Genomic DNA, 14,270 nt, shown 5'->3' with positions numbered 1-14,270 from the left:
CAATAGCCATTACAAACTTTCTGCAATAATGGAACAATTCAAAACCCTTTTTGAAGAGATAGGCGATACAGCGGCATACGAAATATTACTTGGTGAGTATACGCTACATTTATAGTTTGACTTGATCACTAAAATTCAACGAGATAATTTTTATTTTATATACTTTGGAAGTAGGCATCTACTAAAGTGCCCAATGTTGAACAAAGCGTAAAATATATTAAAATAGAATTCGTTTAAAACATTTTATTACTAGTAGTTTCATACCCAACGGGTAATCATCATCAGAATCAAAATCACAACTATCTAGGATTAGACAAATGAAAGGTGTAGGCCTAAGTTTCTGAATTGAAATCAAGACCTTGAAATCAACCTAAATTAAAAGGCTCTTCGCTTTATTAAGTCAAGTTTCAACTTTCTTTTAATTTACAATCCCTTTTTATAGAAAACATGAAACAATAATATTTTTTACTTTTGTGAGAGAGGCCTAATCGCTACATAAAGTAGTATGTTTGAGAGCAGTCACCCGAACAGTAGAAGATCTAAAGCGTACCTATTTATATGCAATGAATGAATATTATTTATCATAATTAAATAGATAGCTATATGCATGCAGGGAGTTCTTGATGCAGGCCTATGCAACGCAACAGACATATTGATAGGAGCAAGGAGTTGTATGTATCCCACATACAACTCTTTAGTCTTTGATAGAAGTCATGAAGGAAATTTTGTTTGTAAGAACATTCAGAGGTTTTCAATTGAGAAAAGATTACTGCCGACACAATTCAAGCCTGGGTTATAGAGTAATTAAAATTTCTTGTTTAGGCCATAGAGTAGTTAAAATTTCAAAGGTATAAAACACAATGCCTATGTAAGCCTACTAAACAGAGAATAGAAAGAAGGCCAAAGAAAGAAGTAATCTTTACAATCACCACACTTCCAACATCATTCGTTTCAAATCTTGTGTTCTTACCCTTAAATACATTTGTGTAGCCAACTCCTTGGTGCAGCCAGCCAGCATTTGAATAATTAATTTTTACACTATCTTGTTGACTACTAGTACTAGCCACAGCCACAGCCACCCACCCCACCATCCATTTGTGCCTGGGTGGCTGTGGTACTACTACTAGCCTAGAAAAGATTGAAATATAATTAAGACTTAGTAGCCTAGTAGTACTAGGCTGCTAAGTCGGAATTATATTTCAATATTTTCTTTCATTAACTTTTAACTTTTACTCCAACTAAGGCAACTAAATTCTGACAGCTGTAATCACAAAAAAGTTGCACCTTCAGTTACTCATTAGTGTCACTTTATGGTTGTATGGTTGTATGGTTGTCAAGTTATACAAATAAATGAAATACTTGACTCACTGTATGAGCATAGATTTGTTACCAGATACGCTATTGGCTAAGAATATTCTAACGAGCTAATTGAAGCCACAATGAGTATTCAAAGGTTCTTCAACATTGGTGCCCAAATCAATGATTTAGAATTAAGTTGGAATGATTAGGTTGTCACTATTTTTTTGTAACTTTGAATTCAACTCTAACTCTGTGAGTCTGTGGGGGCTGCTGCTACTGCTCTCTCTAATTAAGGATATAAGTTAACTCACTAGGAATTATTTTCCTCCAACAAGACTGGTATGGTTTGATTTTTTTATGAATTCATTTTAGATAATGATATCCTTGATGAAGAAGTGATACCTGACTTGCAACCAGAGCAGCTTCAGCAGCTTGGTGTTGGGTGAGTTGTCTTTGTTTGGTCTGATAGACTACGCGATCATGGTATTCATGTCTATGTTATAACCTCCGCCAGTTGGTTGTTCAAATCACAGGCCGGCCAACGTGTTCGGTAGCGCTCGGGCGGTGGTGCTCGGGCGAGCACCACCGTCCGAGCGCTACCAAACACCTTGGCCGGCCTGTGGTTCAAATAGAAATTAGGCCTACTTGCAACTCAGCTTCTTTTTGCCAAGGAGTTCTTATTGCCAAGGAGTACAAAAATACTGTCTAGGCGAAGAACAAAGATCAACTACATTACCTCCCCAAATGGATTAGTTGATAGCTAGGGTTTGCAATTTGTTTTAGGCTTTAGCAATGTCAATCATTTTTGTTCGCCATTTTAACTTGTATGACAGGAAGAATTAAGAATTGGCTAAGAATTGCTTATGATTGCATTGCGTTACGTTTTTATGTGGATCCAAAAAGACATTCTGAAATGGCCAGTTTTGGATTTACATTTACCTATGCTGTAAACTTTACTAGTAAGTATTACTATGGCATTATGTTAAGTATGTGAACTTTCCTTATAGCTCTCTGGGGAAATGTATGAAATACCTACGAAGACTCAAAGAGCTTGTCAAAAGTGTTCAAAAGGTAAATTTTACGTTCTTCTTTTAGCAAAATTTAGCTTGATTATTGTTGAGTATAATAGTTTTATGCATATCATTTATATCGGAGGCGCCTCTATTATTGGTCTTTGCATTTTCAGAATAACTTACCAAGTGCTGCCCCCTCTGTTGCGCTTACACTACCAACACCTAATGAAACTGCTTCAACACTCGGCGCTGCGGTCGCATCACCACCTGCTTCCATGCCGGCCACACCTAGACCTGTGGTTACCACACCTAGACCTGTGGTTACCACACCTAGACCTGCGGTTTCAACACCTTCCTCTGCTGTTTCCGCTATTTCAGGATCACCTGCCGCCGAACCTATTGCTTCAGCTTCTGCCACTGCTGAGGCGACTGTTTCAACACCCTCTAGCTCTCCATTGTTTATGCGAGTGAGTAACAGCAATATACTGTAAATTATGTTGTTGTTGTTGCTGTTGTTAATATTTATTGAGGTTAGCTAGAGAAAATAAATCCTGTCGACCTGTCTAAATTCGTTGGCTGTTCTTTGGCTGTCGATAATGTTGAATTGATTGCACAACTTAAATTTGTAATGTAAATTTTTACGTACATTAGACCTGCTAAGTATGGTGCTGTTTGAATTGTTGAATCTTAGTAGGTTAGCCTTGATTGAAAGCGCTTGTAATGGGCAACTCTTGGTAGTCACACTTTATCGTTCGAGCAGACACTATGCATTTTACACTGCAGTATTTTCTGTCTATGAGAAAAACTCCGCCTTAGGCAATTAATTAAGTAATTTGCCTTAAAAGTTAATATACACTATGGCTTTTCCCTATAGTAAGTAAGAACTCAGTTTTATTGTTTTATAGGAGCTCAATGTACCTCAATTTACTGGACGAGAGACCAGGAAAATGGTTGTACAGGCGATTGGGGAAGCTAATTGGTCCCATAGTCACAGCAGACCCAACTACGATAGTGTGGTACTAAAAGTCCTGAGGCAATTTCCAGATAAGAGTGACATCTTCAAAGACGCTAGCTATACCGAAGATAAGGATTGCTACGTGAGTTTTTTTTATAATCGTGAATAGGTCTACTTACTACCGGGCATGTAGCCTACTGTCCTGCAGATTCATTTAGCAATACTTGGCATTGGCGTGCAGCTTTCCACAATTTATTATACAGAAACTTACATCATATCCGTTATCCATCAAGGGTTATTTCGTGTATGTAGAAATTTTCTAAGCATTTGACCCTCTCAGGGAGGGAGAGAGATACCTAATGCTTGTTAAATACCTGTCGGAGTTGTCTACTCTGTCATTTATTTTCATGCATTCACTATGAATGTTAATATGGGCTATTGAGTGATATTTTCATATTTATTATGAGAAGTGTAATAAGTGATCCAGAAAATGTAAGCCCTTCCGTTGATATTTATGCAACTGAAACTGAAATGATTGAGCTTCTAATTGTTGTTTGGGGAGGCATAGCTTCATTTCAGCTTTATATTAGGAATGAAGGGTTAGCTTTATTTTTTTACTATCATAGTAAACGCTATGAGCCAGTGTAATCTAGCGTTGATTTGCATAACCACCATTGCAAGAGTCCAAAGCTGGGTAAACTTTAAATTTGTTTCAAGATGATTGGAAAATATTCTGTCTGATGGACTAGAACTGAGCAACTCTCTCTGGTTTTCATGCTAGCTAATCTATACACATATGATATTTTTATACTCCCTTTTTAGTTTTGTAATCATACTATTTTTTTGCGCATCTATAGTTTATCAGGATCTACATTCTTTGCTTGTAGAAGGTTTTCAAAAGACAGTTATCTTGCAGCGTAAGAAACAAAAGAAGCTACTATGCGAAAAAACAAAAACTCGATCAAGAACCTGCTGCTTCGGTCACCGGGTTCGTATTTTACTTGTTAATTCTCCTCTTTATTGTTGACGTCATAAAAATAATTTAAAATTTACCGTTTGAGATGAATAGTCAATCAGAATCGCAATTTATATTGACGTCTTAGGTTTTGATGATAAGCATTATAATATTGTATGTTTATGTATGTTATAAGCATTATAATATGTTTTTTATGTATGTTATGCTTTTGATCTTTGTTTGAAGTGAATCATTGTAATCTATTATCCGCACATCCCCCTCCCTTTGCAAGGACAAATAGACATCTCAATGTTTCATAAGATTTCTACTCATATAACTCATAAAAATGCGACAAACACTTTGTCTTCTGTAGCCATAATTTTCATCTTTTAATTTCTTACAGGGATATAGTGGTGAGGGCAGAGGCACTAGTGGTTTCTCCGAGCAAGGAAAAGAGGAATTTGCGGGTTCAAAATCTTGACACAATTCCACAGGTAAGGTAGCATAGTTTACTCAATAAGAGTATCAGGGGCTAGCGGTAGATAAAAATTTGTGATCCTCATTGTCTGCGTTGGAGTTACCCCCACTATAAAATAAGATCGAAGTAGCCGCTTATAGTGGGTGCAACTCCAACGCAGACAATGAGGATCACAAATTTGATCTAGGCTAGTGGTACTAATTTATAACCAACATCTTGTGTTGCTTTCAGTAGATCTCTTAGGTGTGTGCAGCTTGCTTTATTGTGTTTTTAAAATATATGAGGGAGTCTTGATTATGCAACAGCCTTTCGAGCGCCTTTTGTTTCATCCGCTAAATGTTTCAAGTAATTTTTGTTGTGGTATTACCATTCTTGTTATACATCATTGTTGCTAATGATCGGGCTCCACTTTGTCGCCGCCAAAATCGCTTCTAAATTAAAGATTTGCTTATATTTCTAATGGCAGCATTCACTGACAGTCGCGTTTCGAATAATATTATAATGAGGCATGGAGTGTCAGTGTCACGGCTTTTAGGGTTCCACTTCTTTGGTTCAAGTTTTTTGATTATATAAATAATATTGTCAACTCGTATTAAGTTTGTTAAAGGTCTATATCGTTGAGGGCTTAGAATTACTTCATGTAAGAGCAGTAAAGTGGTTCATTGAGGGTCATAACTAGTTTTTATTTACGGGCAAGTCGACTGAATGTCGATATTTCTTGAATTCTATAGATTTGCTACAGGAAGAATATTGAAGATAAATGTTTGTACTTTATTTCTCGCTTGCTAAAATGTCTTCTTCTTTCAAATTAGCGTCGATATTTTGAAGTTGCTTATTTTTTTATTGCTTGTTAGCTTATACCTGAGCTTGAGCTCCTTCTGAATCGGGACTTGGATTTGGACGCGTTGGGAAAGCGAGCAGAGGATTTGTTCATGGCTGCATGTCCAAAAGAGACTAATCGTAAGTGTATTTATTATCTTCAAATTTACGTACTTTCTTTGCAGAACAATATGTTACTTTATGCGCTAGCAACGGCTCAATTATCAAAATAATATCAACCGCCAAAATGATATAAGTCGGAGTCGGGTGCCCATGATTTTAGTCAGTATTACTGGCTTTTTACCTCACGATAATAGTAATCTACGGAGTTTGTCTCACCCTATTTTCCATTCCAATGCTTTACATGTGCAGCAGCTTAAACAAGAACTAGTCTCTATTGTTGGAGGTCTTACCTGGTAGTGTGTAGTCAAAAAAAGTTTAAATATAACAAAAATACTTTGTTTGCAGCGAATGATTATGGATTTGAGAAACTGGTGATCGTGATTGGAAAGCGCCTTGGAGACAAAAAGATGCTGGCCGAAACACCCGAACACAAAGTGAGTGGATTTCTTAGTTCGGTAACTTATTAACGTCATACATTAGGCTGACTATTGGTTCGCAACTCCAACTTAGCGTGTTAGAGGTTATTAGGATGTTTATACAGGAATGTTGTTAACGTCATAAATTAGGCTGACTATTGGTTCGCAACTCCAACTCAGCGTGTTAGAGGTTATTAGGATGTTTATACAGGAATGTTGTTAACGTCATAAATTAGGCTGACTATTGGTTCGCAACTCCAACTCAGCGTGTTAGAGGTTATTAGGATGTTTCTATAGGAATGTTGTTAACGTCATACATTAGCCCGTCTATTGGTTCGCAACTCCAACTTAGCGTGTTAGAGGTTATTAGGATGTTTCTATAGGAATGTTGTTAACGTCATACATTAGCCCGTCTATTGGTTCGCAACTCCAACTTAGCGTGTTAGAGGTTATTAGGATGTTTCTATAGGAATGTTGTTAACGTCATACATTAGCCCGTCTATGGGTTCGCAACTCCAACTCAGCGTGTTAGAGGTTATTAGGATGTTTCTATAGGAATGTTGTTGACGTCATACATTAGCCCGGCTATGGGTTCGCAACTCCAACTCAGCGTGTTAGAGGTTATTAGGATGTTTCTATAGGCATGTTGTTGACGTCATAAATTGGCTGGACTGGTTTCGGCTCCAATCTGACTTACTTTTTACTGTTTTAGGTAAGCCATTCTCTTCCCCACCTCAAATTTGGGAAACTCTGTGTGGATGGGGAAAAGTTAAGCGTTAGTGAGGACCCTCTCGTCCTGCTAAAACTTCTGGCAGTATTTTACATTGGGGACATCGAGTTTGGCGACGCCAAGAAGTTTGGCCAGCTGCTGGAGTTTACCTTCTTGGGCTCCAGCACCGTGAGAAAGGGAAGCAAGTATTTGTCTGTCGACAAATTTATGGAAAAAATGAAGCGGGTGAGTACCTAATGACTCAGCTATGCTAGTTTTATATCTGTCGAAAAACTAAGTAGGATTCGAATGAATTTCTATGGTAGCAATTTATCATATAATTCATGAGAAGAGAACTCCAAAATGTAACTTTTGGCGCAAAAAACGATTTCAACCAGTTGTAAAATCATTGAAACTAAAATTTCCGAGAACACTCATATCCTAAACTCATTGGTCGAGCTTTTTGCCGTCTTCCTAGTCTTATTTTTAACGTTTATTTTTCATGTTGGAATTATCATAAATCATAGAAACATTTTTTTTCTCTTTTGCAGGAAAGCCGAGCCGACGATGAGTAGGCGAAGAAAAGCAAGTGCCGGCAAAGCCTGGAACGCTATAAGTCTAAAACATAACAACAAAATTCATAGAACACAATTCACACGAAATAGTAACCTTTCCAATCCAGTATGCCAAAGTGACACCACTTTTAGAGCGAATTATTTACGTGATTTGGGGTTTGGGCTTACTCAATGGATTTTATGGAATCGTGCTCTCTTTTATATTATTGTAGATAGTTTTTTTTAATTATTATTCTAAATCGATCTTGATCAAACAGATGCTGTGTGTTTTTCGAGTTATTTAGTGCTTTTATTAAATGCTGTGTGTGTTTTTCGAGTTATTTAGTGCTTTTATTAAATGTTAATAATAAATTATATATACTCGCTGTTTAAAAATATCCTTGGCTGAAAAAAACGCAGAGCTGTTTGTAAAGTGATTAAACTTGTAAACACTTGCTGCGTTCAAATTTGACCCTAAAATATAATGCGCCAAGCGTGTAAAACCAGGTTGCAATGCTAAATGCACTCAGCGTGTGAAAATCGTCTTCGTATAGAAAACTCAGTCAATGTTTAAAAACTGCAATTTTTAAACGCTAAGTGCGTACATATTTTGGTTTTATGATTAATGCACAGTGTGAATAGAAATTGCCTTGAAAAATGACCATCAGCAGTGCGTTAATTTTTAGTTGCACATCGCATAAAACGATGAATAGAAGTGTGTTTTTATTGAATGAATAGCGCATGGACATTGCATAATTTTCGAGTGTGTAGTTTTTCAGGTGCATTGAAAAATGACCATCTGAGGTGATTGAATACTGCATAGATTTTTTTTACAGTGTATAAGACTAAACCACTTTGACCAAGATTTTAAAGTTAAATCTTGCAGGCAAATGTAACACTATCAGACTGTGTTTCGTGCAAATGCCTTAAAGTTGTGATGCATTAAAACTGCACTATTATTCCAGTTCAGTACGCAATACTTTTACAAAGCATTACATCTTCATAAGGGGAAATAGACCTTTTCTACTACAACAACTACAACATCGGTTTTACTTACATGTTGCATTACCTGAAGCGCAGAAATTCAGGCAAACTCATAACTTTACATTTTTACAACTTGAAACTGCATGTGTACTGCAACTCTGCATTAGTATGGAATTAGCTAAATGCCCGTCGTTGCCCACTTAACAGACAAGCTTTTGAACAGAAAATTAATTTTATTTAACATATTCAACATTAAGTGTCTTTGCTTTTATATGAAGCTGTTTAGTTATAGATCTAAATATTTGTATATTTGTATATTTGGACATTATCAAACTACCCAAAAAGGGAATAATAACTGGTACCATTTAGAAGCAATAGATTAGGTGTAACTTTTTAGAATACCTATATTTAGCAGATAAATTTAAAATAAAATCTATAACTGATTACGGAAGTATTTTGTAATAAAATTTTATTAGAACTTGTCTGAAAAAAATGGTTAGATGATGAATTAATATTATTAATAAAGGAAGATTGGAAACCAACCAAATGGGAATAAAAATGATAGGAAAATTAGCAGTACCAAACTCTTTCACTACCACAAGCCGATGTACTGTAAAGGTTTTGAGCAACCTTCACTTTCCTCCGCTAGTATAAGACTCAGTGCATGAGTTTATACATATATGTTCTGCTTAGTTCATAAGTTGTACAATAATGATCAAGTAACAGGCAATGAACAGGCCCAGAACAGCTCTACTCTTCTACACAAATGTTCGAGCTTATATAGCTAGTAAGCTCCTCCTCCGTTCTACTTGGCTGGACCCGGCTCGGCCCGGCTCAGCTCGTTCTTGACTCGGCACGGCTCTGGCTTGGCTTGGCTTGGCTTGGCTTGGCTTGGCTTGGCTTGGCTTGGCTTTGGCATGGCTTGGCTAAACTCTGAACTCGTCATTCTGCCTGACTGAGCACAGCCCAGCTCGGTTTAGCTCAGCCCCAGGCTCAGGTCTCAGTGGATCACATTCCACAACAGTACCGGTTCGGGTTATCTTCTCATTGTAGCCGGAAGCTGTTACATCGAATTTGAAACAGTGCGTTGGCTTATTTATAATTCCTCAGCTTTCATTTCACAAAGACCAGTAAGAGCTGGTTTTCATGAATAAAAGCTGGTTGCTAACAATATAAACTAATCAGCAGGCCTCTCACTAGCCGCCAACTGATTATTAAACAGAAAGCTCACCACAGATATGAGTGGACAAAAAGAATATTGCGATTGTTTACAGCAGTAAATGCAGTTTACTGCTGTAAATGCGTTTAACATCTTTAGCCATTGAGCCCCTAGTAACTCTATATCAGTGGTTCTGGATTTTCCAGTGCACGTATTTCATGTGAAAAACTGTAATAGTAACTGAATATTATGGCGACAGTCAGAATATGACTATCAAAATCGCTAGCAAAATTTTGTTAATGAAGTTTGTAAAATGTTTGTTCTTTTTAATGAAGTTAATTTAAAAGTTGACTTGCAAAAAAATTCACATTACAGTTATTTGGTATCAAAAAATTCACCATGTCTTACTCTGTTGTGTTGTAGGTGCCAAATTGATTACAAGCTCTTAAAAGCTCAAAAACGAACTGCTGCCGTAGATTGGAATCTCTTTATTTATCTGACGTATTCATTAAAGTTTGTTATCGTCTTGTCACGTGATGTTTTCACGTAAATTGAAAGGCCAATAAAAAGCTCATTATAAACTTATCGTAGCACTAGTTTATGACAAACACTTCGGGTTTTACCGAAAACCCCGTATCAAATATAGGTGCTCTCTACTTTACGGTTTTGTTTCGGCTTGGACTAATTGCCAAGTTGTAATCTGATCATGTGACCCAATACTTCGAAAATAATTTTTGCAGCACTTTTAGATTATCACAGTTAACCAACAGGCTCGTCATAATTATCAGACAATAATATGTACTCCTTCGAGCTAAGGTTAGAAAGTTTAACGAATTTTTCGGTAAGTTAAAAGATATCAGTGCTAAAAGTGACAGCATTACAATGACGATAAAATAGACGGGTAAGAACAATAGACATGGTTTTATTGAATGCGTGAAGTATATTTGTGAAAATATTTCGACGAATGAGATTGCATGAAAGTGTAAACAGTAACCATCCTGTAACAACTACGCCCCATTTGAGCCGTTTTGGAAAGCGAATCCAAACTACGGTGGTCCCGTGTGGCTGCAATTAACTGTTCGTTTTTAGCTTTTTAGAGCTTGTAATCACATTCCCATATATTTTGCATCTACAACACAACAGAGTAAGACATGTTGAATCTTATGATACTAAATAACTGTAATTTGAATTTTGTTGCAAGTCAATCTTTAAGATTTTTATCAATTTTCTAATGAAGTATCTTCTTGTCTTTTTGTTTTTCCAATTAAGTGGACATCTTCATTTTTGTTAAATTATCACAAAATTAATTACGTTATGTCAACATTTGTGTGAATAGGAAAAATAATTCGGTCAGAGCTAGAAATAAATTGGATAGCAAATGAGTTAAACTTAAAAAATTGTATTCAGTTTACGTTTAAAAAACGCAATTTTTAAATAACAATAATAAAACAAACTTTATAAAATTAGTTTGTAAACTTGTAATAGTATAAAAACTTTATAAATGTAATAATTATTTATTGAATATGAGAAGTGAGAAATAGCTGATTCTTATAATCAAACATGGTAGTACGATAAAGTAATAATGTAACTATGTTTGTTGTAAAATGTGAAACCAATGACGAATTACTAATTTGTTGAGTTGGAATAAAAATGTGTAAGCTAATACACAAATCTATTATCATCTTATATATTAAAACAAACTTTATAAATGTAAATAAATATATGCAACAATGTACACTTATAAATTAAAAAAAACTTTATAGATATAATAATAAGTTATTAAATAATAGAAAGAGAGGAATAACTGATAATTATAACTTTACACAATAATATAGTAAAACAGTAGCATATCCATGTTTGTTCTGAAATGTGAAATCAATTACGACTCAGAAAGTCGTTAAACTCCAACGAAAGATGTGTAGGCTGATACGCAAAGCGACCACTGTAATGAAATTTTGTTAAACTCATGTGTAACAAATTTTATATTAGTCTATTGAGAGAAGGAAATTACGTATGGCGATATCCTATCTTCATATTAAAAATAACATAAAATTAAAATACGCAATATTTATACAAACAAATATGTTTCAAATAGTTCTGATTAAATATTTAATTTCAGTTGAAATAAATAGTGTGAAAGCCGTAAATAAAAAAAAGTTACATACTTTGCTTGTATCTAATGATTGTAGAAGTATGTATTTTATTAAAGTAAACTAAAAGTTTTTCATTCACTAAAGTTTTATCAACCACATGTATACGTTTTCGTATTCGATTTCACTATAACTTACACCTCTTAACGCTGAATATATTTTCATGCATTTTAAGAGAGATTTCAGCGAGTAGAACATCGACAATTTTGTCAATAATCATTACACCGACTGTTCAGTTGTAACTTCAAACGAAATTTTTGTTGACATTGGGTGAAGAAAAACAAATTTGCCATAGCGAAAAAATTAACAAAAAAGCTTCGTGTTTCACGGATTTAGGCAAAAATATTTTATAACATGTATTGTAACCGGTGGGCGCAATTGGTCAATTAATTCATCATCAAGCATGCGCAATCGACAAAAGCATACACAGTAGGTGAAAAAGATTTTAAGGACTGTGCAGCTCAGTTGTTAGATGCATGGTTAAAACTTGTGGTTGCAATCACCGTGAGTTCAAATCGAGGGCATCCAGTTTTTCATTTCAAGATTTTATTGGTTATAACTGGACAGACAGACATCTGAACAGACAGACGACAAACTTTGAGATTTTTATATATAGATGAAAACTGTAGAGCAACTGACACGTTTGGCTTCATAAATATATTTACTGAACAGAAATACTACATGCATTTTTGGCAAGTTCACAAACTTGCGCTCTAGCTCCCATATCATTTTAAAATAAGGAGTTAGACATGATCACAATTCAGATGAAGCTGGGGTTGAGGTACACCTTAAACCATACTAACTCAAACACAATGATTTGGGTCCTTGTCATACAAGTTATATTTTGCCATATAAAATCAACAAAAACATTTGCTTTGAATTCAAAATTGGCAGTTGATGTGCTTATCACCCTACCGAAATAACAAAAATGCCAATATACTGTTTGCCGAACAGCCTCTCAGAACATCTGAAAGGGATACAATGATTATATATGAACAATTTTTATTGTGGTAATCAATACTCATGATTTGAACTATGTTTTTCACAAGGTACCACAGCAAGTAAACTAATTAAAAAGCATTGTACAAAAAAGAACAGAAAAAACTAGTCTAACTAAAAAAACCAATGAATAGTCTCACTAATAAAATAATGTTGGAACTGAAAACATCAAATATGTATGATTGATTTTTCTTAGCTCAGCATTCCTTGAGTCAAAAGGAACAATAATTATATTCCCTTTAAAACCAGTAGCAAATTTGGAGTTGCAATTCCTTTCAACAGAGGGTCGGGAATCAAACAATTGTCTTAGCCTGCAAACACAAATTCGCTTCATTACATATCAAACTTATTTTCAAGTGTACAGTAACATAATTAGCCTTGATACGTTTTTGCTTCTTCTCCGCTCTATTATTTACATGTACCAGCTCAAGTCACGTCACTCCAAAGGTACAGTATTAAAACTTCATTTTTTATTAGATATTCATTAAATAGTCAAAAAGGTTAGAAAAAGCTTTAATGAAGTCGGCTAAAATTAGAGTGAAAGCAAAACCGCCAACTGATGGGGAATAGAATTTTAGTGATAACAAATTTGAAGCTTAGTAAAATAGTTTAAACATCTTGTCAGAGTTTTAAGAAAATAAATTTAACCCTTTTACGAGTGAGGCGAATGTTGCCTATATTTTACAGTCTCCTTCAGGCTGAGTTACATTAATTTTTTTGGATGTACATACATGTACATATACGGTATGAGCAATATTTCTTGTGATAAGCAATAGTCATAGTTTACAATGTGTTTTCTACAATGACTTTTTGGATGCATTAAATCTGCTAACTTAACTCTAACTTGTTGTGAATTTCCAAATAAATTTGCATTGATACTTCGAAAAATATATCTATCGATCAGTATATATTGCTTGCAATCAACCTACGATGATACAATATCTGCTGCAAAAGTTGTTAGAAGTTATATCTTTCATTTTATTCTGAATTTGAAAGCGTATTTTATTTTATAATTATCAAGGTTTGAACCGATAGATGACCAATAAGCAAAGAAAATATTAAATTGTGGGATTACATAATACCTCAATTGCTGCAACATTGCAGCAAGCATCGCGATGCATCAACAAGCAAACTTGAACAATCTAGGGCTAATGCTATGCTGCTGGAAATATCAAGCATGGTCGATGTCCAACCATCACAGCTGCTGCGATGTGAATATATGGGACATTAGTTAAATTAGGAGTTGTCTAATCGTTATAATAAAAAGTTTAGGAATGAAAATGAAGATAACAATGTAACTAAAGCTTGATTATTCTTAATCAACATCACTTAATATAAAAGAGACTTACTGGCTAAAACAATTATTAATGAATATTCAGTGAAGCAAAGAACTTTACAGAGTGCCAGGCACAAGTAGATGTATATCGTCATATTACAGGAGCCAGCCAGATCTATGACTTGTTAAAACATTGTAGCAAGCAGCATACATCAGATTAGCAACCAGTCATCAGTGAGACAAATACTTGCAACACTTTGTTTAGTATATATAGATATAGTTTATAACATCATTTTATTCTAGCCAATGTTGTATTGTATAGCAGTAGAAAAATATAGCACAATTATTCATGAGCTAGGATATTGTATTGTAAGCAAAAAG

At 35.0% G+C, this 14,270-nt stretch overlaps 2 protein-coding genes across 2 annotated transcripts; both read left to right on the top strand.

Moving 5' to 3' along the window:
- The first annotated feature begins 28 nt into the window (after positions 1 to 28).
- LOC137390825 (uncharacterized) lies at positions 29 to 4,725 on the top strand. The gene is made up of 7 exons (XM_068077141.1): positions 29 to 92; positions 1,672 to 1,741; positions 2,307 to 2,370; positions 2,486 to 2,779; positions 3,218 to 3,409; positions 4,155 to 4,255; positions 4,626 to 4,725. Exons 1-7 carry the CDS (start codon positions 29 to 31, stop codon positions 4,723 to 4,725), a joined length of 885 nt encoding a protein of 294 aa, XP_067933242.1.
- Positions 4,726 to 5,510: 785 nt separating this feature from the next.
- Positions 5,511 to 8,128, top strand: LOC137391471 (uncharacterized). The gene is made up of 4 exons (XM_068077956.1): positions 5,511 to 5,660; positions 5,988 to 6,076; positions 6,771 to 7,013; positions 7,319 to 8,128. The coding sequence occupies exons 1-4, from the start codon at positions 5,633 to 5,635 to the stop codon at positions 7,340 to 7,342; spliced, it is 384 nt and encodes a 127-aa protein (XP_067934057.1). The 5' UTR covers positions 5,511 to 5,632; the 3' UTR covers positions 7,343 to 8,128.
- The last annotated feature ends 6,142 nt before the right edge of the window (positions 8,129 to 14,270 follow it).

This window comes from Watersipora subatra, chromosome 3, assembly GCF_963576615.1.
Source record: "Watersipora subatra chromosome 3, tzWatSuba1.1, whole genome shotgun sequence".
In the NCBI taxonomy this organism is placed as follows: Eukaryota; Metazoa; Bryozoa; class Gymnolaemata; order Cheilostomatida; family Watersiporidae; genus Watersipora; species Watersipora subatra.
This window is presented reverse-complemented; position numbering and strand designations above follow the sequence as displayed.